The 27,448-nt window shown below is 43.6% G+C and overlaps 1 protein-coding gene across 1 annotated transcript in view; it reads left to right on the forward strand.

Moving 5' to 3' along the window:
• LOC124615500 (monocarboxylate transporter 12-like) overlaps positions 1-27,448 on the forward strand; it is a 204,558-nt gene that overhangs the window by 161,886 nt on the left and 15,224 nt on the right. The window contains exons 5-6 of the mRNA XM_047143450.1: positions 7,063-7,590; positions 21,485-21,796. Of these exons, the coding sequence (XP_046999406.1) occupies positions 7,063-7,590; positions 21,485-21,796 (840 nt within the window). The remainder of the gene's footprint in view (positions 1-7,062; positions 7,591-21,484; positions 21,797-27,448) is intronic.

The following is a 27,448-nucleotide window of genomic DNA, read 5'->3' on the forward strand; positions in this document are numbered from 1 at the left end:
AACATTATGAAAATAACTATTCATCAGTTCATTTATTCAGGGTCTAATACAACGATACCAACATCGATGGACAGTGTGTGGAGCAGCTCATCTGTTACCGTCATTCGTATAAGACTAGTTACGAGTTCGGTACAAGTTGAGAGTTCAGCGCACATCACGAACTTCCGATTAACAGTCTTTACACAAAGAATGAACATTGTGAAAGACTGCAAATCCGTGAATAAGGCCCACGTCCGTCACACCACAAAGAGAAATTCAGCCACAGCCAAATACGAAACGTACTCCGAGCTCACAGTTAAGGTAGTCAACAAGAGGGCATCCGGCGGGTTGGTTGTAAGTACGTAGATTGGAAAGGGCACCGGCTTGTCTTCGCTGCGTAGGCAGCTTTACCCCGCTTTGGAAGCTATGGGGTCACGCCATGTGATTTGGAGGGGGGGGGGGGCGGAAGAGGGGAAGAGGCCGGGGGGGGGGGGGGGAAGAGAGCTAGTCTCCTGCCCGTTGCAGTGTGATCCTAAAGCACACTCCATTGACATAAGGCAGAAAAACCATTCAGTGTTTCTTCTGGCTGTTCTTGAGGTTTACTGAGTTCTTTGAAATTCATTGCGAATCTGGCAGAATGTAGCTCTAAATTTTCTTCTTTGCTGCAAAATAAGGAAACGAACTTTTGCTCATGGTCTTTCGGTAGCGTTCTTGCTTCCCGCGCACGGGGTTCCGGGTTCGATTCCCGACGTGGTCAGGGATATTCTCTGCCTCAGGATGACTGGCTGTTGTTGTGTCCCTTCGTGATCATCATTCATCCCCATTACGGTCGGAGGAAGGCAATGGCAAACCATCTCCGCTAGGAACTTGCCTAGGCGGCGGTGCGGATCTCGGGCACCATCCCCTACGCCCCTCGGAGTATGGGACCTCATCATCATCAATCTCTATCTTTAGATCAATGTTTTCCAAACTTTTCCTCATGGCGACACCCTTCTAATATTTACGATTTCACAAGACTCCCGTTCATTAATATTAATAAAAGCGATTCTGTTGTAACAATTGATATTTCAATGAAATAATAATTTTGATACAGAGCGAGTCAAAAAGGATTTTACAACAATGATATAGAATCGGTAGATGCATCATTTTGTAGCAAAGAGCCTCAAGTTCGATTCATGTAGTACATCAGTACCTCATTCCGCCACCAGGAGCGCCAGTGTAATGTACATTTAAAATGGCTAATTCTGCTGGTGCGGAGTGTGCTCCCTGTGGGTTTAGGTTTCATGAGACGAACTCGGCAACGACTGTTCGGCTTAAATTTCGTACTGAATACGCTAAACAAACTCCAAGCAGGCCTACAATTTACTCTTGGCAGAAGCACTTTGTTGAGACAGGTTGTTCACTGCGAAATGACAAATCACCACGTCGCCTGCGAGTATATGGTTATGCGAGACTGACTGTTGTGGTTGGCAGGAGAGCCAACACCGGGTTACAAGAGGAAGCCGAAAGGCACGCGTTTTAGCTCACGCAGGCTGGCGTGAGGTCTGGAACAGGACAGGAAAAGTAGACTTTAGAAAAAACGGACGTAGCTGGTGGAATACCTAACTTTAATCCATAAATGGTGAACGTCGGTCTTGACGGTACAATATTACAGTATCAATAGTAACTGGTACTGACGCCTTGCTAGGTCGTAGCAAATGACGTAGCTGAAGGCTATGCTAACTATCGTCTCGGCAAATGAGAGCGTATTTTGTCAGTGAACCATCGCTAGCAAAGTCGGTTGTACAACTGGGGCGAGTGCTATGAAGTCTCTCTAGACCTGCCGTGTGGCGGCGCTCGGTCTGCAATCACTGATAGTGGCGACACGCGGGTCGGACGTATACTAACGGACCGCGGCCGATTTAAAGGCTACCACCTAGCAAGTGTGGTGTCTCGCGGTGACACCACACTGACATTCCGCAATAAAACTGCGTAGACATTTATACCTGAAACCATAAAGATTCACAATGGCGCAGCACATTAGCGATGCAGATAAGGTTGCTCGTGGGGAATTCTGCGCGGAAATGTTGCATCGGATAGAGAACGACGAGACATTACTGAACACATTAATCTGCGGTCATGAGTAACATTTCATATCAGTGTCGTGGTGAACACCTACAAGTGTAGAATATGAGACAACGAAAATTCACATGCAACCCTGGAATACGTTCGTGAAAGCTCCAAAGTTGATATGTTTTGCGCCCTTAGGAAACTGCAAGTGTACAGCCCTTTCCTCATGACCGAGTGAGTTGGCGCAGTGGCTAGCACACTGGACTCGCATTCGAGAGAATGACGGTTCAAACCCGTATCCGGCAGTCCTGATTTAGATTTTCATTGATTTCCCTAAATTCCGGGATGGCTCCTTGGAAAGGGTACAGCCGACTTCCTTCCCCATCCTTCCCTAATCCGAAGAGCCCGATGAACTAGCTGCTTGGTCCCCTCCAACAAATCAACCAACCAATCTTCTTCATGGATAAAACTGTCACTGGTGTTGTGTATGTGGATATGTGTGAAAACATTTTAAATTTCACAGGTCGATGAAGATGACCGAGATAGGATCGTTTATTGTCAGCAAGACGGTGCGACCAACTCGTTTCCTCACAGAAGTTCGAGGTTTCCTCGATAATCGCCTCCCAGGTCGGTAGACTGGCCTCGAAGGAGCAATCGCATGGCCACCTCGCTCCCCTTTCCTGATACCATTGGAGTTCTTTCTCTGGGGTTTCGTTAAAGACCGTGTGTTTATTTCTACACTACTAAACAATTTAGCCGACCTGAGAAATCGAATTTACTCCGCCACTGAGAGGAGAGTGGAAAGAAATTGATTACTGGGCGGGATGTTTACCGCGTCACAAATGGTAGTCACATGGAACCAAAATGACAACTGACGCCGGCCTGTGTGGCCGAGCGGTTCTAGGCGCTTCAGTCTGGAACCGCACGACCGGTACGGTCGCAGGTTCGAATCCTGCCTCGGGCATGGATGTGTGTGATGTCCTTAGGTTAGTTAGGTTTAAGTAGTTCTAAGTTCTAGGGGACTGATGAGCTCAGATGTTAAGTCCCATAGTGCTCAGAGCCATTTTTTTGACAACTGACACTTTTATGTGAAACTTATTGTTTGCTACAAATTGACATATGTACCGATTATGTAAATTTCTGTATCATTCCAAAGTTATAAAGTCCATCTTGACTCACCCTATATTTCATTTTTAAGGACAAAATTTCGCAGATAGAATGCTTTCAAAAGTTATTATGAATTCAACGACTCATATGGGATTGACGAGCATTACAAATAAGTCTTGTATTAGCTCAGTGCTGGACCAACTGTCACGGATTTCCTCATACAACTTTCTCAAACTTCCACGTTAAACTACTTGTGTATTGGTCATAAGAGAAAATGCAATTTCACACGAATATGTTGTAGAAAACTACAGCAAAACTTTGCATGCTCTTTAACTGAGGTAGAAGTAGGGTGACTGAATAGAAATCCTGAAGTTGCACAAATCTGTTTCTTAGTAGTTAAGTTTTAAAGTGTGGTTGTTCTCCAGGCCTGTCAGATCCTCTTCTTTATCAAGTCTAAGTTCCCAAATACTGGAAAGTGCGAAAGGATTTCTTTTCCAGTCACACTGATTTGTATCTAGTGTTGGGAAATTTCCATCCTCTCTTCCAGTCCCGCTAAATGATCAAGAATTGATGGATGTATTTTGTTATTAACTGCACTTGTTTAATACGTGCTCTGTGGTTACACTGAACTAAGAGAAGGATGTTTTGTGTTTGTCACAAGTTTTCCATTTGTTTCACGTTCTGAATTTACCTGTCTCGTGATACCCTTGATTCTACTAAATGTGTGTGAATTCCTAAGGGACCAAACTAGACTTACACACTACTTAAACTAACTTAACACGAAGGACAACACTCACACCCATGCCCGAGGGAGGACTCGAACCTCTGGCGGGAGGGGCCGCACGGTTAGTGACATGGCGCCTCTAACCGCACGGCCACTTGAAAAGTCTAACTGATTGTCTCTAAACTCTGTGCGGCTGATATTACTACACGAGATGTCAGGGCGTCGGGACACATTGTTTGAAAAGCTTTACTCTAGATTTTGGAGCCGCCATGTGAGGAAATCATTGTTTTTAGTCGTATTTGGACAGATTCTGTTGCGATGGGTTGCCGTAAATGAATTACGTTCTAATCAGGTGATAAATGACATCATTCTTGCACGCGTAAAATCTAAGAATTGAAATACATTTACAATCAAATCTTACCTTTTGTTATAAAATTTCTCCTTTGCGATGACTGAGGATCAGACCGTAGGTACATTCACGTACATAGTGCATGGGGGCTTAATTAAAAAGAAAAGACTAATATTAATGAATAAACGCAATAATTTGACAAGCTGTGTGACCGGTTACGAAGTCTCGTAACCGGTTGGCCCTGACTATTATTAGCACGCAATCTGACTGCATAAAGTAAAAATAAAGAATGACAAGGAATTTCCATTAACACAATTTATTAAGTCCCCTGCAACTATAAAAACTACGACACAACAAAGCACAAGTGTAGCTGTTCTGTGTCTCGTAGTGTGACTCAACGTACATGTATGTGGCTTGGTTCTTTCTCAATACGACAAAATATTTTAAACCCCATTTACAATGAACTAATTGAAAAACCAGAAAGACTATAATTGCACATAGAAACCAGAATTACGAGTCTAATAAATGAACACGAGCCAGAAGCTTTGTTGACTGTACCTGTGATCAAGAGGGACTATTATTGAAGAAAACTGTAATACCTTTTTACATCATTATACATTGACGAAAATATTCCATTACACCAGCTTCATAAATGAAAAGCCCATCTCCTTTCTCAAATATATTCTGACAATTGCATCTTCTTCCATCTATACATTACACCAACCGAACAGTAAAACATTTCAGTCAACACTCAGATCGTCTACTCTCTCGCCCAACAGAACAACGACTGCCCTCGAAATCTTCTGAACTACTACTGCGCCAGTGGAGACACCGGAATAATAATCTTTGGCGCAATCTCTGGCGCTGTGATTCAGTGTAGCCACCTTGCAATAGACAGAACCAGCCTAACACTTGTGTTGATTGTTGGTTGGTTGTTTTTGGGGAAGGAGACCAGACAGCGTGGTCATCGGTCTACTTGTGTTGAAATGGATTGTCGTTGGGAAAACGAATCGAAGCACTGTTTAATAGAAACTCTTTCTCGTAACTCTGTTCGTTCTATAGAATACGCTGGTAGCACTATTCAAAGGCCGGCCGTGGTGGCCGTGCGATTCTAGGGAATACGAATCGAAGCACTGTTTAATAGAAACTCTTTCTCGTAACTCTGTTCGTTCTATAGAATACGCTGGTAGCACTATTCAAAGGCCGGCCGTGGTGGCCGTGCGATTCTAGGCACTTCAGTCCATGCCTCGGGCATGGCTGTGTGTGATGTCCTTAAGTTCGTTAGGTTTAAGCAGTTCCCCCTCGTGGTCTCGCGGTAGCGTTCTCGCTTCCCGAGCACGGAATCCCGGGTTCGATTCCCGGCGGGGTCAGGAATTTTTCCTGCCTCGAGATGACTGGGTGTTGTTGTGTCGTCTTCATCATTATCATTCATCCCCATTACGGTCGGAGGAAGGCAATGGCAAAACACCTCCACTAGGACCTTGCCTAGTAAGGCGGCGCGGTTCTCCCGAGTCGCTCCCCTACGCTCTGTAAAAGAAGTATGGGACTCATCATCATCAAGTTCTAGGGGACTGATGACCTCAGATGTTGAGTCCCATAGTGCTCAGAGCCATTTGAACTATTCAAAGATAAAGTCCACAACCATATGCAAGGACCTACAGATTAACTTGAAGAGTCTACCTGATTGTCTCTAAGTAGAGCACTTGGCCACGAAAGGCAAAGGTCCCGAGTTCGAGTCTCGGTCCGGTACACAGTTTTAATCTGCCAGGAAGTTTCTGATTGTCTCTAAACTCATTGCCGCCAGACATGGTACCCTTCTCGCTGCTTGCTGTGGACTAGGCACTGACTAGACCATGGCATGATGTAGAACTGACTCCGTGTTTGTGCGTCGATCCATTTCAAGACAGGCCGCTGACTGTGGTGCGGAGAACTTCCATCGGTGAACAACTTTGTGGTATCGACAGCAGACGCCAATCCTACGTATATAGACTATAACGCAGCATCTACACTCCTCTCGCCAAGGCGTGCTGAGTAGGGCCAAACAAAAATTTCTGTTACTCTCTGTCTAAACTGTCATTGGGCGCTCCTTTGCTCCAACCGTTGTGAAGATCAAGACCCTTCATCTACGTCTACATGATTGCTCTGCTATTCACAATAAAGTGCCTGGCAGAAGGTTCAGTGAACCACCTTCAAGCTGTCTCTCTACCGTCCCACTCTCGAACGGTACGCGCCGCGCGGGATTAGCCGAGCGGTCTCAGCCGCTGCAGTCATGAACGGTGCGGCTGGTCCCGGCGGAGGTTCAAGTCCTCCCTCGGGCATGAGTGTGTGTGATTGCCCTTAGGATAATTTAGGTTAAGTAGTGTGTAAGCTTAGGGACTGATGACCTTAGCAGTTAAGTCCCATAAGATTTCGCACACATTTGAACTTTTTTTTTTTTGTTTTGTTTGAACGGTACGCGGGAAAAACGAGCACTTAAATTTTTCTGTGCGAGCCCTGATTGCTCTTATTTTATCGTGATTATCATTTCTACCTGTGTAGGAGGGTGCCAACAGAATGTTTTCGCAATCGGAGGAGAAAACTGGTGATTGAAATTTCATGAGAAGATCCTGTCGCAACGGAAAACGCCTTTGTTTTAATGATTACCACTCCAATTCACGTATCATGTCTGTGGCACTATTTCCCCTATTTCGCGATACTACAAATCGAGCTGCCCTTCTTTGTACTTTTTGCACCGCAGTCTTCCACCATGCTATTGGGGTGCAGCAATGTTTGGTCTAGGTGATACAATTTGACGAACGTCTTGTGATTGAGAATGTTCTACGTTGTGTTGAGTAAGTGAAACCTATGTCGGCAGGTCTGGGTCTGGGCCTGGTGACGCCGTCCAACTTCCTGGCGGTGAAGACGTACTTCCGTAAGGCGCGCGGCCGCGCCGTGGGTCTGTCGCTGGCGGGCACCAACGCCGGCCAGATGGCGATGCCTCACGTGGTGCGGCTGCTGCTGGAGACGTTCAGCTTCAGCGGCGCCGTGCTGGTGATCGGCGGACTCACCATGCACGGCTTCATCGGCGCGCTGCTCTTCCACCCGCTGGAGTGGCACGCCGAGCGCCAGCCCGTGCCGCAGGAGCTGGAGCCACTCAAGGCCAACGGGAACAACAACAACGACGGCGACAAGAAGGAGGGGGAGAGGGAGCCCGACAAGAAGGACGGCCTGCTCTCCCCCAAGAGGCAGGGCCCGCGCCGCAACGCGTCCGCCGTGTCGCTGGCCAGCTCCAGCACCGGCGACGTCATCGACATCGAGATCGACGAGCGGAAGCGGCCGCAGCTCACCACCACAGTGGAGGAGGCCGGCGAGGAGGAGGCGCAGGAGACCAGGCCGGAGCCCAGTAAGCCCCTCCAACGCTCTTCCCACCGTCTTCTCCTTTACTTTTCGAGGAGACTATAGCGTTGAATCTAGTGTTGGGTTCTTTTGGAAACAGACGTTCCACAAGCACACTTTGTTTATATTTTATGCACTTATCTTTCGTTGTTTGTGACTAGCTTTGGGGTCACAGTCCCTCCCAGAGTGAGTGGGACTCTTTTTTTAATTTGTTGGTTAAGTTCCCACCTCTTGCAACGTCCCTCTTCCCTTCTATCGACAACGTTAGAAATATATGACCGTGTGAACATGTGCCTAAACAATTGGAATAAAATTTTGAAAAGGCTATCGTTCCGAAGATTCAATATAAAGTCGATAAATGAGGGGGAGGTTAACAACAAGATGCCTTCTAGGACAACTTATTCCGCCTACTTAATTACTGTAAAATTTAGTATGGTTGTTAGGTTTGTGCTATCATTCACGTACTGTGCCAACGAGAAGGGGTACCACATGGATCGGAACAGAATAATAAGAGTTACTGAAATAATTATAGCTAAAAGAAACACGGTCGCCAGTCCAATTGGGCAAAATTTCTGTTCGGTAGTTGAATTAATGAGCCGAACAGTCAATGTCAAGAACTACTCCAACACGCGCGGCAACAGAGGGCTGCAAGCACGTTAGCAAAAACAATTCAAACATTTACGTAATAAAGCGAGACAGAAAATAGTTTGCACTCGAAATATCATTAACTAATAGAGCTGAAATTTTGAGAACATACAAGATAACACTTAAATTAATGGTTACTTACTGTTGTGAGTGACAATGGCGCTACCTCACAATAACGTCTACCATTTACATATGAATTTTGGAAAATGGCAAAAAATAATTAAAAGAAACTCTATTGACTTCTGAGCAGGGAAGCAGAAATTGATAATTACTGTATCAAAAGGTAATTATTATACTTTAGCACGACTGCAAGTCAAAATGTGAACCAGAACTTTACTAACAACAAATTACAATAATCATTGATATTTGCACTCACTCATTAATTCTAGTTAGTGCTTTTGTTCATAGTGCCAGGGATCATTTTAATTTGATTAGTTGATTTACTATAATCTTTAATCTAACCGAATCATTTAGTTCATAAGCAAAATTAACTGGCACTGCAATTTTCCATAAACGGTACTCGGATTATTTTAACAATAGGACAGGACAGGGACCTACGTGGTGAATGATTTTAGGAGAATCACGGGTAAACAGTTTTGATTAAACTATGGTAATTATTCACTCGCAAAGCACCGGAAAGCTGAGTAACGCCGTTACAAAACTAGTTGACTTACTTCAGTCCATTTTCGCCGAAACAAAGTTGGTGGCGACGATACTGCTGCTTGCTCCTTTCCATGATAATTAGCGAGCACGGGAGTTATTGGCAATGATATTGGCGTGGCGGGTTCTTGATGTTGCTGCAGCCAATATTTCCACCGCCCACGCTCATAACTTGCCACGTGCCGCTAAACAATCACTCGTCCAGTACAGTGCACGCCATCCATGCGTCCGCACTTCACCAAGTCTCACACCAAGAGTTCTCTTTCTGTGTAGCGCGCGCTCTGACGTAACATCATACCGCGTCAAGAGACGCCGCTACTCCAACGATACTTATTCGTTGACAAAAACCTAACATTCCCTCAGCGGTTACTCAGCGATATTTAGATAATATACATAATTGATAATACAGCAAAATAAACAAATTAATTCATACATCGTGTACATATAAATTTACATAAAGATAAAAGCAAGTATATATACAATAATAAATGGTGAAAGAGCATATCGGCATGAAAGTGTGACACTCTTTCTCCTTTGTTTTTATTTCATGTATTTCACTTTCGTTCTTTGTGACTAGTCTTGGGATCCAGTCCCTCTAAGGCTGTATGGGGATTTTTTCCATTTGTTGCTTATGTTTCAATCTCTGTCTTACCCTACAGTTTTTACCTCCTACAGCTTCCACCGGTACCATGGAAGTTACTCCCCAATCTCTTATCATACTGTCCCTTCTTCACGCCAGATTTTTTGTATGTTCACTTCTTCGCCGATCTAAGAGAGAACTTCCTCATTCCTTATCTTATCAGTCCACCTACTTTTCAACATTCTTCTGTAGCACATAACACTGTCGGTATAATATCGATACATCGAATATTTCCTAGAAATCGATATATATACCAACGGTTTTTTCTTCCCCGATATGTCCGTATCGAAACAGCAATACGAGTACCGATATTTTTATTTTATATTGCATTTTTTTCGCAGTTATCATAAATATTTGCCATTGTTCTTTTGAAATTGGTGTAGAACTTAATTTTATCTTACTACATTTTCTCTGTGACTATGTGAGTCAAGTATATGTGGCATAAAAGAAGAAGTCCGATGTCCGATTGCACATCGCATGGGGGCGGGGGGGGGGGGGGGGGGGTTGAAGGAGGGGGGGGTGAAGAGGGGAGATGGTGGTGTAAGTAGAATAAGAATATTTCCGATGTGAAGAAATAGCACACCAACTGCGCTAAGAAACAACTTTTAATGCAGCCAGTGCGCCATTTTTTCACTTCCACATTCTTCAAAAACAGTTGATAAAAATGATGAACAAAAATCTAAATGACAAGATTGGTCTATGCAACTGATGGAGACGTGTGAGGGGAAATGCTGTCGTAATCGGTACTGGGCGCTACTAACATAAACTGCAACGCTTTGCTTCAGCACTCAATTTTCCCACATCAGCGTGAAACACGGTTTATTTCGACGTGTAGCCAATGACAAATTAAGAAAATAAGGTAGAGAGGTTAACAGAAATGAAATATTGCATGACAATCCTCCATGTACACAGTTGTTAATTATTAACGCAATAGTCGACCAAAAGAGACTTGTAATACAAGCTTTTCATCTGCACAAAGTCCCATTATCAACTTACAAATTTTCAAATTAAGTGTTTTTCTTTCAATTCTTGCTCTAAGGGAGTAGGCAGGCTGCTATCTTGTTGATGAACAGAATATCTAATAATAAATCGGTAATTAAATATGTTGTTGTTGTTGTGGTCTTCCGTCCTGAGACTGGTTTGATGCAGCTCTCCATGCTACTCTATCCTGTGCAAGCTTCTTCATCTCCCAGTACCTACTGCAACCTACATCCTTCTGAATCTGCTTAGTGTATCCATCTCTTGGTCTCCCTCTACGATTTTTACCCTCCACGCTGCCCTCCAGTACTAAACTGGTGATCCCTTGATGCCTCAGAACATGTCCTACCAACCGATCCCTTCTTCTAGTCAAGTTGTGCCACAAACTTCTCTTCTCCCCAATCCTATTCAATACTTCCTCATTAGTTAGGTGATCTACCCATCTAATCTTCAGCACTCTTCTGTAGCACCACATTTCGAAAGCTTCTATTCTCTTCCTGTCCAAATTATTTATCGTCCATGTTTCACTTCCATACATGGCTACACGACATACAAATACTTTCAGAAACGACTTCCTGACACTTCAACCTATACTCGATGTTAACAAATTTCTCTTCTTCAGAAATGGTTTCCTTGCCATTGGCAGTCAACATTGTATATCCTCTCTACTTCGACCATCATCAGTTATTTTGCTCCCCAAATAGCAAAACTCCTTTACTACTTTAAGTGTCTCATTTCCTAATCTAATTCCCTCAGCATCACCCGATTTAATTTGACTCCATTCCATTATCCTCGTTTTGCTTTTGTTGATGTTCATATTATATCCTCCTTTCAAGACACTATCCATTCCGTTCAACTGCTCTTCCAAGTCCTTTGCTGTCTCTGACAGAATTACAATGTCATCGGCGAACCTCAAAGTTTTTATTTCTTCTCCCTGGATTTTAATACCTACTCCGAATTTTTCTTTTGTTTCCTTCACTGCTTGCTCAATATACAGATTGAATAACATCGAGGAGAGGCTACAACCCTGTCCCACTCCCTTCCCAGCCACTGCTTCCCTTTCATGTCCCTCGACTCTTATAACTGCCATCTGGTTTCTGTACGAATTGTAAATTGCTTTTCGCTCCCTGTATTTTACCCCTGCCACCTTTAGAATTTGAAAGAGAGTATTCCAGTGAACATTGTCAAAAGCTTTCTCTAAGTCTACAAATGCTAGAAACGTAGGTTTGCCTTTCCTTAATCTGGTTTTCTAAGATAAGTCGTAAGGTGAGTATTGCTTCATGTGTTCCGATATTTCTACGGAATCCAAACTGATCTTCCCCGAGGTCGGCTTCTACCAGTTTTTCCATTTGTGTGTAAAGAATTCGTGTTGGTATTTTGCAGCTGTGACTTATTAAACTGATAGTTCGGTAGTTTTCACATCTGTCAACCTCTGCTTTCTTTGGGATTGGAATTATTACATTCTTCTTGAAGTTTGAGGGAATTTCGCCTGTCTAAATATACAACTCTTAAATAGCCAGTATATTTATAATGTGCACCCGATATTTTTATAGGCTGATATATCGATACTTCTTTCTTAGGTATGTCGATAATTTTTGTCGAATTATCGAGAGCAGTTAAAGACACTAATTAATACCAGATATTTTTAAAAGTATCAGCAGTCCTAGTAGCACCACATCTCAGATGCTTCGACTCTCGTCGTTCCTGTTTTCCTCAGACCATGACTGACTACCATACAGAGCTCTGGTCCAGACGTACATTGTCAGAAATTACTTTTTCAAATTGAAGCCTATGTTTGGTTCTGATAGACTTTTTTGGCCGGTCTGCTTTTCATGTTCTCCTTGTCATCGGACGTCCACCACGAACAAATTCAACGAACAAGATAGAACAAAATGAGATTTTTTAAAAAAAAAGCGGTCTAAGGCGCTGCAGTCATAGACTGTGGGGCTGATCCCGGCGGAGGTTCGAGTCCTCCCTCGGGCATGGGTGTGTGTGTTTGTCCTTAGGATAATTTAGGTTAAGTAGTGGGTAGGGCTAGGGACTGATGACCTTAGCAGTTAAGTCCAATAAGATTTCACACACATTGGAACATTTTTTGTACCTCACATCATATGACTCGGTGCATTTCGTGTTTATGTGATTGTGGTTTTCTGGGGCCAGTTAGAAATTCTATCGATTGACAGAAAAGTATGTCGAAAGACTCAATTTCCATATGTACTTTCCATATTTATTTCCATATGTATTCTCTTTTAAGCTTTATCAGGTCTTGTAGTATTTACATGATATGTTCGGTAGCTACATTCGGTTGCGTCCCTGGAACGTGCTGCCCTCTCTGGAGTTTTATGTACCTGAGGGAGAATGGACAACAGGTATTCCAATCATTATGCAATCCTTTTAATTCCTGGTCTTCCGCTAACACATAAATTCTGCTTTCCTGCCTGTAGACGCAAACACTTAGGTTAACTGACGATTCTGAGGCTACAGGAAGGACATGGAGGCACGAAGTTAAACAAAAAAAAAAAGCCATATTATGAAGGCAGCGGACCCTATAGGACAGAGTAAACGGTAGGAAGGAGAGATCCTTGATTATATTGTCATTTCTGTACATTAAACATAACTTGTTGTCCAACAGGTTCGAGTCATTAAAGTGATTTTATTTTTTATCAACAATTGTAGTTTAGAAGCGTTCATCTTGAGATGGCTTCAGCTTATTTATGAAGATGATACTGATTTCGTGTTCGACAAGACGAACTGCCAGAAAATACCTGCGGCATGAGAGTGGGTTTGGGATGGGAGACACACCTTACCAGTGTAGTTAACAGGAAAGAAAATACTGATGTGTGAGAGAGAGAAGTACAGTAATAATGTAGGTAGGGGTAAGGATTTGATTTAGGATCGAGTCATTTCAGGTAATGATAAATCAGTTCATCACTTGAAGCCGTCGGCACACAGATCGTGCTTTTGAACGTCAGCTTTGAGCGTGCCGAGTTCCGAGTTCAATGTCCTGCTGAACACTTAACAAGGTAAACTCCCCCCCCCCCCCCCCCCCCCTAGATTTAGTGGTAAGTTGGCCCATTGGATAGCCCGTCAAAAACTGAACACAGATAAAACACAAAAATAGGAAGAACGTGTACTGAACTGTGGAAAAAAGAAGAAGAATAGAAACAGTGAACGGGCCAAAGAAATATGTGGAATATCGAGCAAGGTAAACGGTCGTCGCGTCATGGTTCTGCGGTCGTGCTGTTGGGATGCAACGCGAGAAATTCGAGTGGAAATCTCCCTCGGTCCAATTTTTTTTTCTTCACAAAATTTCAGCTTTCCGTCCGATAATTGACGTGTCTGTTCGCTGTATTGAAATCTGTGTATGTGTCGTGGCTTAATGTCAGTTTGCAACAGCGGCGTGTAACGAAGAGACGTCCAGACGTACGTACCTCCTATTTGTTGTACACAGGTACAACATATTATGCCTCTTGCGTTCCGTTTTGAATGTTCTGACTCTTGAATTTTCAAGTTGTAGCATAGTTGACACCGTTTATTTGTTGTTTTCATTTATGTGAGTGATCTATACAGCATCTCGCCTGCTCTCACTATTCATCACAGAATATGAGTCCAATGATAAGAATGTATCACCGTCGCAAGTAATTCCTGTGTTAGCTCCATAAAGCACATTTCCTCCCTTTCCATATGATAGTCATGTTGTTTTGTCTGTTGTGTACATAAATGAAAACTTCAATATCTGTGAAAATGTTATGAGGCAAAAAGTACAATGCCATGTCTAGCCAGTAAGGACATCGACTTATAAAAGTCCCATTTACAAACACTGCGATACAAATTTACAGTAGTTCTACACATAACATAAAAATTGTATCGCCGTTCTAACTTTTTAATAGTAAGATCATTCTTACTTGATCACTGTACCTATTCAGCAGCCGAATCCTTACAACATATGAAATACAGAAGTTAAAACAAGAAAGTGCAAAATATCAACTTCCTGTGAATAGTGCAAGCCATCTTGTAGATTAAGCTAATTGAACAAACTCACTCTTCAGAAAGAGCGCACTTATACTTACATAACATCGAATATCATAGAGTATACTTTTATTAAATTAATAAGAAAGAATGAGAACCTATTAGAAAACGCAAAGGTTAAAAAAATGGATCCAGTGAGATGCGAACTAGCAGCACGAAAACCTTACAATTCTGAGACACTACTACAGCGACCATGAATGTTTCGTGTTCTTACTTTGCATGTAACTATCTCTTGAAAGCGATAATCGAAGGTAGGTTAACTCCGCCCGAACAGGCCATGAAGGCCCAACGACACCGACCGGACGCCGTGTCATCCTCAGCCCACAGGCGTCACTGGATGTGGATATCGAGAGGTATGTGGTCAGCACACCCTTCTCGCTGCCGTATGTCAGTGTACGAGACCGGAGCCGCTACTTCTCAATCAAGCAGCTCCTCAGTTTGCCTCACAAGGGCTGAGTGCACCCCGCTTGCCAAAAGCGCGCGGCAGACTGGATGTCACTCATCAAAGTGCTAGCCCAGCCCGACAGCGCTTAACTTCGGTGATCTGACGGGAACCGGTGCTACCACTGCGGCAAGGCCGTTAGCCTATGTATGTTGATAACTCACATTTAATTATAACAAATTCTACCAAGGATAATGAGTTTTTGACCCCAAATGTGCCGTTGTCTTGAAATAGCATAACCTCAAAATAAGCAAGTTACAATAATTATTGAACCACGATTATGACATTTCCCGTCACATTACAATGAATCACACGATTAGCGAGGGTTTTTCGAGAGAACCTCAATTTGACGGTGCTCAGAAACGGCGTAATATACGAGAGTCACTCCAAAAGAAATGCACACTACTTTTTTTTAAATCAATCATTTATTCTACATGTTTGAAAGTTTAACAGTGTGTAGATACATTCTTTAGGAACAATATTTTCATTTCTGCACATAATTTCCATCCCTCTCAACTGCCTTACGCCATCTTGGCACCAGCGCCTGTATACCCGTACGATAAAATTCTGGACCAACCTGTTGGAGCCACTGTTTGGCAGCGTGAACAAGGGAGTCATCATCTTCAAACCTTATTCCACGAACAAAGTCTTTTAGTTTCCCAAAGAGATGATGGTCACATGTAGCCAGGTCAGGACTGTAAGGCGGATGTTTCAGTGTCGTCCATCCGAGTTTTGTGACCTCTTCCATGGTTTTTTGACTGACATGTGGCCGTGCATTGTCGCGCAACAGCAAAACATCCTGCTTTTGTCGATGTGTTCGAACACGACTCAGACGTGCTTGAAGTTTCTTCAGTGTCGTCACATATGCATCAGAATTTATGGTGGTTCCACTTGGCATGATGTCCACAAGCTAGAGTCCTTCTGAATCGAAAAACAACGTAGCCATAACTTTTCCAGCAGAAAGTGTGGTTTTGAATTATTTTTTTCTTGGGTGAATTTATGTGATGCCACTCCATTGATTGCCTCTTCGTCTCTGGTGAAAAATGATGGAGCCATGTTTCATCACCTGTCACAATTATTCCAAGAAATTCATCTATACCATTCTCGTTCTGTTCCAAAGTTCGCTGCTTACCATTTTTCTCGTTTCTTTGTGAGCCACTATCAACATCCTGGGAACCCACCTGGCAGAAATCTTTTTTAACGCCAACACTTTCAGTAATCTGCAAACACTTCATTCCCCTATCCCAGCGTAGTGTGACAATTCGTTCACTGTGATGCGTCTGTCAGCAGTCACCAATTCGTTAACTCTCTGCACATTGTCTGGAGTGTGTGCAGTACGAGACATGCCGCTGAGAGGACAATCCTCAATACTGCCGTGCCCGCTTTCATCACGTAACCTGCTTGCCCACCAACTAACAGCAGCATCTCCATACATCTTTTTCAACCTCTTGTGGATGTTTCCCACTGTCTCGTTTTCACAGCACTGGAATTCAATGACAGCACGTTGCTTCTGACGAACGTCAAGAGTAGCACCCATCTTGAAGACGTGCTGTGACGGCGCCACTCACGGGAACAGGTTGAACTAAGTTTGAAAACAAGCGGGAAGGATGTATCTACACACTGTAAAACTTTCACACGTGCAGAATGAAAACTGTATTTTTACAAAAATAGTGTGCATTTCTTTTGGATCGACCCTCGTACACGTGGGCTCTAACTGAAAACCAGTAAGACGCCTCGCGACTCTGTACTGAAGAGGGATGTCGTCGAAACCCACGAGAAAGACAGGCCTTGGGGTGTACGTTACAGCACGTGACACTGCAGTTCTTACGAGTGCCAGCAGCCGTCTCCGGCGGGGTACGAGTAACTATTTCAGGCGAGTTCAGTAATTCTTGGCTGCGCACTTAAATGCATACAAGCTCTTGATACCACACGACAAAGTTAAAATCTTTAGTGGGTACCTTTTCAATTACATATTGTTTTCCGTGGGTTCTGCACGGTGCCGAATGTTCGCGAAGTGTGGTTGACAAGACGTCTAGTGTGGCGTCGCAAGTTTGTAGCGTGGCCCGGATATCTAGTGGGCCCCGGATGGCGTGCATGTGACGTAGGGGTGCCCTTCCATCTCGTTGGTCAACTTTCAAACAAACATTAAGAATACCTGACATGGTAGATATTGATCTGCACGTTCGCAGAGACTTCCCAATGTGTTATTCCACGCTGTGGCGTCAGAAGCCCTGCACGCTCAACGTTAGAATGCGCGGTCCATGTGCCGTCAGCTTTACATTAGTCTCCGTACTAGCCAATGACTTCTTTTTGTGGGGAAGATAGTAGTGTACATGAGTAGCCGAAGAACAGTGGCTCAGTTCAGGATAATGATGGAAAAGGAGATCACCAAATCCTAGTGGAAACATTGCGCCACGCAGTGCAAATCTAAAAGTAACGACTCGTTGGATTCGTGTGGCAAAATGATACACATAACTTTTTAAGACGTGAGGCCTAATGCAGTTTTCAGTTTCGTAAAACATGTTTTGTAACTTTTTTAAAAATGCTTTTTGCGTTCCGTATCTCAATCGGCAAAACGAAACCCTTAGATAATGGCTTTGTTTTTCGTTTGTCTGTCTGTCTGTCTGTCTGTCTGCCGACTATTAAAAACCCTTTCTTTTTCAGGAGCGGAACGATGTATCATGTTGAAGTACGGGCTGACTAATATTGAACAATATGAAATAAAATAGTCATAGCTTGTGAACGGTTTGCGCTACGACATTCAACTACACGGTTGGCCGCGGGGCATGATGGGAATTGGTATGCACATTACTACTGGTTTAGCGGCGTAGCCCACTTTCATTTGGATGGGTTCGTGAGTAAGCGAAACTGGCGCATTTGAGGAAACTGAGAGTCCGCATTTTGCAATCGAGGAGTCTCTTCACCCTCAACGGGTGACTGTGTCGTGTGCAATGTCCAGTCACGGAATAATCGGTGCAATATTCCTTGATGACACGATGACTACCGAACGGTAAGTGAAGGTTTTGGAAGGTGATTTCGTATCCATTATACAAAATGACCCTGATTTCGACAAGATGGGCTTGAAGCAAGACGGAACTCGACCCCATCGAAGCAGAAGAGCGTTTGGTGTCCTGGAGGAGCACTTTGGGGAGCGCTTTCTGGCTCTGGGGTACCCAGAGGCCGCTGGCATGGGTCTCGATTGGCTGCCATATTCTCCGGATCTGAACACCTGCGACTCCTTTATGTGCGGCTATATTAAAGACAAGGTGTACAGCAGCAACCACAAAACCATTGCTGAGCAGAAAATAGTGATTCAGGAGGCCACACATAGCGTCGATGCTCCGACACTTTGGCGGGTCAGGCAGAATTTCGCTATTCGTCTGCGCCACGTCATCGCCAATGATGGCAGGCATATCGAACATATCATAACCTACATCCGAAAATGTGTAGTGACATTTACACTTTCAATAAAGTGTGTGCACTCCGTAGTTTGTAACTAATTTACATTTTTTCCATATACTTCAATAATTGTCTGTTTCTATATCAGAAACATAATATCTACAGAAAATTCTCGCTGCTCGCTTAAGACTGGCGTTAGTAGCTCCACTGTGAGGGTGCGAGTCAGGTTTGCTTTAAATCAGGGCCGGCTACGGCGGGCTAGACTTCACGCGTGCAGAGTGTGCGGGTCACGGGCGGGCCGTGGCCCGGCCTATCATTTGGCGTTGCTCGGCCCTTCTCGGGAGTAACCGTAACACCGCGACATTGCGTTCAGCACTGACGTTTACATCTTCAATGCACGCCCTTCACATTATTATCGTACATATCATATTGCTGAAGTGTACAACAGAGATATGGGAGGTTCCTATGTTATCTCTACAATGTCTCTTATTTTAAGGACTAATAATCACCGTAAAGTAGGTGAATATGAGTCAGTATGTGTTTCGGCTACAGGCTCAGGGAACTGTAACAATGTTCATCTTGTAGGTGATTTGACTGACTATTATAGAAATTAATAAATTTCCTGTCCTGTCCTTATGTCCTTTCTATTAAAAAGAAAAGAACTACAATCTGTCTTGTGCACTCTTGGATGCACTCTGTGTGAGGCATCTCTGTGTGACCTTGAACGGGATTTAGCCGCTGAGCACTGCTGCCGCGGCCGCTGGCCCTAGTTTCCAACAAATTAAGGTTTTTTTCATGTTGTTGTTGTCGTGGTCTTCAGTCCAGAGACTGGTTTGATGCAGCTCTCCATGCTACTCTATCCTGTGCAAGCTTTTTCATCTCCCAGTACCTACTGCAACCTACATCCTTCTGAATCTGCTTAGTGTATTCATCTCTTGGTCTCCCTCTACGATTTTTACCCTCCACGCTGCCCTCCAATACTAAATTGGTGATGCCTTAATGCCTCAGAACATGTCCTGCCAACCGGTCCCTTCTTCTAGTCCAATTGTGCCTCAAATTTCTCTTCTCTCCAATTCTATTCAGTACCCCTCCATTAGTTCTGTGATCTACCCATCTAATCTTCAGCATTCTTCTGTAGCACCACATTTCGAAAGCTTCTATTCTCTTCCTGTCCAAATTATTTATCGTCCATGTTTCACTTCCATACATGGCTACACTCCATACAAATACTTTCAGAAATGACTTCCTGACACTTAAATCTATAGTCGATGTTAACAAATTTCTCTTCTTCAGAAACGCTTTCCTTGCCATTGCCAGTCTACATTTTATATCCTCTCTACTTCGACCATCATCAGTTATTTTGCTCCACAAATAGCAAAATTCCTTTACTACTTTAAGTGTCTCATTTCCTAATCTAATTTCCTCAGCATCACCCGACTTAATTCGACTACATTCCATTATCCTCGTTTTGCTTTTGTTGATGTTCATATTATATCCTCCTTTCAAGACACTGTCCATTCCGTTCAACTGCTCTTCCAAGTCCTTTGCTGTCTGACAGAATTACAATGTCATCGGCGAACCTCAAAGTTTTTATTTCTTCTCCGTGGATTTTAATACCTACTCCGAATTTTCCTTTTGTTTCCTTTACTGCTTGCTCAATATAATGATTGAATAACATCGGGGATAGGCTACAACCCTGTCTCACTCCCTTCCCAACCACTGCTTCCCTTTCGTGCCCATCAACTCTCATAACTGCCATCTGGTTTCTGTACAAATTGCAAATAGCCTTTCACTCCCTGTATTTTACCCCTGCCACCTTCAGAATTTGAGAGTATTCGACGTTGTCAAAAGCTTTCTCTAAGTCTACAAATGCTAGAAACGTAGGTTTGCCTTTCCTTAATCTTTCTTCTGAGATAAGTCGTAGGGTCAGTATTGTCTTACGTGTTCCTATATTTTACTGAATCCAAACTGATCTTCCCCGGGGTCGGCTTCTACCAGTTTTTCCATTTGTCTGTAAAGAATTCGTGTTAGTATTTTGCAGCTGTGACTTATTAAACTGATAGTTCGGTAATTTTCAGATCTGTCAACACCTGCTTTCTTTGGGATTGGAATTATTATATTCTTCTTGAAGTCTGAGGGTATTTCGCCTGTCTCATACATCTTGCTCACCAGATGGCAGAGTTTTGTCAGGGCTGGCTCTCCCAAGGCCGTCAGTAGTTCTAATGGAATGTTATCTACTCCCGGGGCCTTGTTTCGACTTAGGTCTTTCAGTGCTCTCTCAAGCTCTTCACGCAGTAGCATGTCTCCCATTTCATCTTCATCTACATGGTCTTCCATTTCCATAATATTGTTGTCAAGTACATCGCCCTTGTACAAGCCCTGTATATACTACTTCCACCTTTCCTTTTTTTCATACAGTTCAATAATTGTCATCCTGTGTATTTCGGTACTGGGATGTATGCTTCCTTGATGGTGTAAATGATTGACGCTTGTAAGTCAATGTAGTCAAAACATATGGGCATGTCACATGTTTTAAAACTGGAAAACTCCTTCGGCAAACTCACTCATCAAAACCTATATGGTACTTCGCCGTAGGGCTAGAATCATGAGAGTCGTCAAAAAGAATGCTAAAACTGTAAATTTTTAATTACATGAAGCGAAATAAATTTTTTTGTTATTATTCTTATCGGACTCTCTGTCTGTTCGCACATCTGTTAATACTCCGTTTTCCTAAGAACGTGTAGACTATGGAGTTGAAATTTATGTCGCATACTAATGTTTATGGTTCCTTCGCGGAAGAGAAATTTGAACCTTTTAAGTCAGCGCAGTCAAGAGATACACCGATTTATGTCACATATTTGGATACTTGAAAAATTCACGCATCAAAGAGTACATGATACGTGTGGTTGGCCTAGAGTCCTGAAATTTGAAAAAGAAGAGAGATTTCACAGTACAACGAAGGTAGAGACCCGAAAACCGTAAATTTGTAACTATATCACACACAAAACTATTTCTTTTGTCGCTGGGCAGTTTTTTCTCCAATGTTGGCGTTTCTCTGCGGTCCCCTGTACCTGTTTTCCCAACTGACGTGACTGCTTGTGTTCGCAGAGCGGCGGACGCTGCTGCAGCGATTCGTGGCGTTCATGGACCTGGACCTGCTGAAGGACCCGGTGTTCCTGAACGTGACGATCGGCACGGCGGCGGTGTACACGACGAACGTGAACTTCAACATGCTGCTGCCGTTCTACCTGCACAACGGCGTGCGGCTGACGCTGGCGCAGACGGCGCTGTGCATGTCCTTCATGGCCGGCGGCGACTTCGTGTCGCGGCTCACGGTGCCGCCCGTGACGGACAAGATGCGGGCCAAGGCGCGCTACACCTTCCTCGTCGGCGCCATCTTCCTCGCCGTCCTGCGGTCAGGTGAGCGCCAAGCTGTCCCTGCGACAGGCACACGGGACTATTCATGATCTCGGCGTTCAGATCATAAGCACTAGGGATTACGCTTCCACCCGTCTGCTTTGACCCATGACGTCATCAATATGGCGGAAATGACTATTCTAAGCGTCTCAAATATGACGCCTATGATGTCACTACATACACACGGCAAAAAACAGGGTAATACGTATAAATAAGACAATAACATCTCCCTTTTTAACATAAATCAAACTAACGAGACAACCCTGTGGAAATTGGGGGGGGGGGTATTTAGGGAGGGGACAAGCTAAATATAACAGTAAAAAAACACCACGATCCCAAAACACACTAAATGAAAAAAAAATACGAACTCTACGGTAATCTGACACTTCCCTTGACCTATATAGCTCAACCGCAGCTGACGATACCAAACCACCAACGCCTACAGCAAAAACTACGACAATTTGAATCAGACATTTCCTTGACCACAGCTAATATTGACACGAAAAAACCAACACCTACAACTACGAAAAACAGAACCAAAACCACAACACCTCAAAATTCCAAAGTAAAACATTCCTACGTAAATTAAAATACATTCGATACACAATAAATACACGACACATTACAACTCGAGAAAAATAGACCCAAAAAAATATAATCACCAAAAACAAATTTCGGTGCTGCTAATTAGGTCGGCCATCCCAAACATGCAGACACACACACACACACACACACACACACACACACACACACACACACACACACACACACGCGCGCGCGCGCGCGCACACACACACACACAGGACGCCATCAAACACAAGAAGACGATATCTACAAACACAACCAACTCAACTCCGCGCCTTAATGACGTCGCACACAACAACATCCTTATGTCATGGGTCAAAGCAGACGGGTGGAATCGGACGCTTCCGTTGACACTAGAAACCGACCAGTTAAAACCGATACCGGTATTTTACTTCTGAATAACCGGTATTTCTCGGCTATAACAAGTGTTTTTTTAATTTTTTTACTGATAACATACTAAAGAGAACCTCCTGTATTAATAGCAAGAGCTCACATGGAAAACCAATCTTAAGCAAAGAAGGGAAAGCAGAAAGGTGGAAGGAGTATATGGAGGGTCTGTACAAGGGACATGTACATGAGGTTAATATTATGGAAAGGGAAGGGAGATATGATACTGAGTGAAGAATTTGACAAAGCACTGGAAGACCTAAGTCGAAACAAGTCCCTGAGAGCAGACGACATTCCTTCAGAACTACTAATACCCTTGGGAGAAGCAGCCATGACAAAACTCTTCCATTTGGTGAGCAGGATGAATGAGACAAGCGAAATACCCTCAGACTTCAAGAAAGCAGGTCCTTACAGGTATGAAAATTACCCAACTGTCAGTTTAATAAGGCACGGCTGCAAAATACTAACACGAATCCTTTACAAATGAATGGAGAAACTGGCATAGGCCGACCTCGGGGAAGATCAGTTTGGATTCCACAGAAATGTAGGAACACACGAGACAATGCTAATCCTACGACTTATAGGAGATGGCTTAAGGAAAGACAAATCTACGTTTCTAGCATTTGTAGACATAGAGAAAGCTGGAGTACCCTATTTCAATTTCTAAAGGTGGCAGGGGTAAAATACGGGAGGCTAAAGTCTTTTACAATTTGTAGAGAAAGCAGAGGACAGTTATGAGTCGAGGGGCACGAAAGGGAAGCAGTGGTTCAGAAGGGAGTGAGAGAGGGTTGTAGCCTATCCCCGAAGTTATTGAATCTGTATATTGAGCAGGCAATGAAGGAAACAAAAGAAAAATTTGGAGTAGGAATTAAAGCCCAGGGAGAGGAAATAAAACTTCGAGGTTTGCCGATGACATTGCAATTTTGGCAGAGACAGCAAAGGACTTGGAAGTGCAGTTGAACAGAATAGATCGTATCTTGAAAGGAAGATATAAGAAGAACGTGAACAAAAGCAAAACGAGGATAATGGAATGTAGTCGAATTAAATCAGATGATGCTGAGGGAATTCGATTAGAAACTGAGATGCTTAAAGCAGTAGGGGATTTTTGCTGTTTGGGCGGCAAAATAACTGATAATGGCCGAAGAAGATGAGATATAAAATGTAGACTGACGATACCAAGAAAAGCATTTCTGAACAAGAGAAATTTGTTAACACCGAGTATAGATTTAAGTGTCAGGAAGTCCTATCTGAAAGTATTTGTATGGAGTGTAGCCATGTGTGGAAGTAAAATATGCACGATATGCAGTGCATACAAAAAGAGAATAGAAGCTACAGAAGAATGCTAGTCTAGGCTGTAGTGGCCGGACATCCATTGTATCGCATAACGGTACCAAGCCTAGCATGGAAACATTTTTATGAAGTGACGTAGTAACGAACCTCTCTTGCGACATTATCGTGGTGCCATTTTTCAACAAAACAATTCTCATCTTCATATGGCACGTGTCTCCGTGTACTGTCTGCATAATGTCGAGGGTTTCCCGCTGCCAGAAAGATCCCCTCATAGAAAATGTGTGGCTCCTGCTTGAACGGTAATTCCGTACCACTGCTAGTGACCAAGATGTCAGGGATTAGTTACAAAACTCAGGAGAAAATACAACGGCTTTATTACACCCATCCCAACCGAATTTGAGCATGCATCCAGGCCAGAGGGAGTACTGGATCATAGTAATTAGTGGGGTCATACTGCCAAGTTATCTGTAAATTTAACTCGATCTTGTAATCACTGAAGTAACGTCACATAGCTTCTCACTGGTGAACTATCGTTTCCTCCTCCGATGCTGGACTCTTCAGTTACTTTCTCAGGCAATGTGTACCTTCTCTCAATCTCTTCGTTACCCCACTACCCCCCCCCCCCCCCCCTAACTCTGTCCTGCATTTCTCCTGATTCTATCATCCTCTAAGATGGTCTGGAAAAATTATAACTTGCTCTTACAGACAGTAGTCCCGAGTTCTTTCGAACGGTTTTTCAGAAGCTTCTGCAGAGTCCTAAGCGTTCTACGCCGACAAATTTGAGCGTTAACCTGTTCTGGTTACACCAAGCACAAACACTTTTGAATAGTCACGAATATCTATCGCTCGCGACTATTTTTGGATGAAACTGATGTCTCCTGCACTCTTGGGTGTGTCGGTGAGTTGTGTGCATTATTTCCATATTATCCCCATTTTTACCAGTTACTTGCTATATCTGCTTTGTGTGATATTAGTCCAGCAGTTAAATAGTAATCTCAGGTCCCAAGTTGGAAGTTTAACTCATACTTGTATCAAGATTTGAGAGACAAGTTGTCTTGTATGTTGGTACTCCGGTTGCTATTGATTTATTTGTCGACTGTCATTTCTTATTTGTAGTTCACTTTTGCTATTTGAGTTTACATTGTGTCACATTGTCATTTGGAGATGGTGAGTGGAGCTGTGGACGCTATAAAATGGAATGCAAAATGGAGAAATTGGACCATTTCAGACATAGTAGTGACAGCAGCGGAGGCACCCCAGCGTTGGAAAACTGTTGTAAATAGTGAAACAGAATATATTGTTGATTACTAAAGTCTCTGTAATGTGTATGTGTTGTGTTTGCTAAACTTATGGGAACACGCTGCGAACTTATGCAGCAAAAGTACACCGCGATGGTGGGTCCTCCCCCGGATTAAGGAAGTCGTTTGGTTGATTGGTTGGTTGGTTGATGTTGATTTGGGATAACGAGGTCATCGGTCCCATCGGATTAGGGAATGACGGGGAAGAAACCATCCCGGCATTTGCCTGAAGCGATTTAGGAAAATCACGGAAAACCGAAATCAGGATAGTCAGACGCGGGTTTGAACCGTGTGCAAGTCCTGTGTGCCAACCACTGCGCCACCTCGCACGGTATTAAGAAGGAAGCTTAGGGATTAACGTCTCGTGAACGACTAGGTCATTACAACGTAGCACAAGCTCGGATAAGACAAGGACAAGGAAAAATGTGGCGATGTCTTTTTCAATAGAATCATCACGGCACTTGGTATGAGTGATTTAGAGAGATCACGGAGGACGTAAATGTGAGCGGCTGCACGACGATTAATCCGCCGCCCTTCCGAATACGAGTTCAGTCCATCTCGCTGGTTCATCTAGAGATGGACATGCGTTAAAGAGCAATGCCCCATTCCTAGTCGTGTTAGAGCCTGTCCTCCAAATTTCTATGAAAGGAGACTCGTGCTCCATTCAAGATAGCCCAGTGATTAAATTACAAGGTGAATGTCAAAATGGTGTTTCTGAAAACAAACCATCCTGTACTTCTATCCCAGTACTCTTGCCGCCGTGACGTTAAACCCAAATCTCCCTTCCTTCCACAAGAACTATTAACTTACCATAATTTGTTACTTTGACATTCATTTTCCTACTGACAGCATTTTTTTGCTCAACACCTAGATCACAACACCCAGGGGGATAGCACGTGGTAGCAGCGTTTTATTTTCCTATCAAGCAATCCCTGCTGCTATGTCGGCTTGCTCGTTTTCCTGGGTACCACCGTGACGTCGTACCCAGCAGAATGACATTTCCTTAAACACTGAAGGTCATGACGTGGAAGTCCTAAGCATTGTTTCATTACCTTCACCGTGAGAGTTCCTCCCCTTATCAAAGGAGCCCGACTTGCGTACTGTGCAATATTTAGTTCACTGGACTCACTAGCGAATGGTCTGAAGTGCAATTAGGGATTCACTGTCGATGAGAAATACACATCTGTGATCCACTCGAGCTTTAGACGATGTACACCAGGCGTCACCATTGATATTCCCGTAGTTGTTAGGTGTTTTGCGCTTTCTTTTTCTCGCAACATAAAAATTTTTTGACAGCGTATAACTTTTCATGGGCGTGGGGCTCAGAAGCCATTTAACTGTTGTGCTGCACTGCACCCCTGGCCTCGTGTATTTAAATTTTAGCGAAGGCAGTTCAAGGATGCCGCTCACCAAATATATAGAGTAAACACTTGTTTTGTAGTCGGAAATAGGGAAGCCAAGCACTTACTTTGATTGTATATGAATATGTAGTGACAATAAAAGTGTGTTCCAGAGAGCAACCCGAGCATGAATTCCTTGCTTACAGCGAGTAATCACCTTGACCGTTAGACTAAATGACCATACAGTCAGGTCTGACTCAAACTTTCATTGTTACTGATGTTTTCATCTTTGATTTCGAAACGCTACTACCAGAGGTTTCTTCCAAGGGATTTGTGAGGATAGCACCACGTGGGCAGCGGAGTCTTTGGAAGACCGTGGTTTACGCCGACACACGAGATCCCCATGAAGCAAGTATGCAGTGAAATGAAATGAGCGGTTCGACAGATACGACTGGATAAATACACGGGATATGGCAGAAACAGTGGCCCATTGTAAATTCGGCGCTACTGTTGAACACGGCTTCCTGGAGAGTTGATGCAGATAGCATTGCGAAGTGCGATTCAAAGCATTACCAATCAGTACGAGTCATTGGTCAAACGAACATCTTGCTCTCGCAACAGAAACGTTTTTCAGATGGGGCGATTGTGTGGTAAGAGCGTATGTTACGGCAACATTGCGACGCTGGTCATAATAATTAATTTCCATCCCAGAAGTCAATTACGAGATGGGTTTGCAAGTTGAGAGCAACAGCGTG

This window comes from Schistocerca americana, chromosome 5, assembly GCF_021461395.2.
Source record: "Schistocerca americana isolate TAMUIC-IGC-003095 chromosome 5, iqSchAmer2.1, whole genome shotgun sequence".
Taxonomy (NCBI): domain Eukaryota; kingdom Metazoa; phylum Arthropoda; class Insecta; order Orthoptera; family Acrididae; genus Schistocerca; species Schistocerca americana.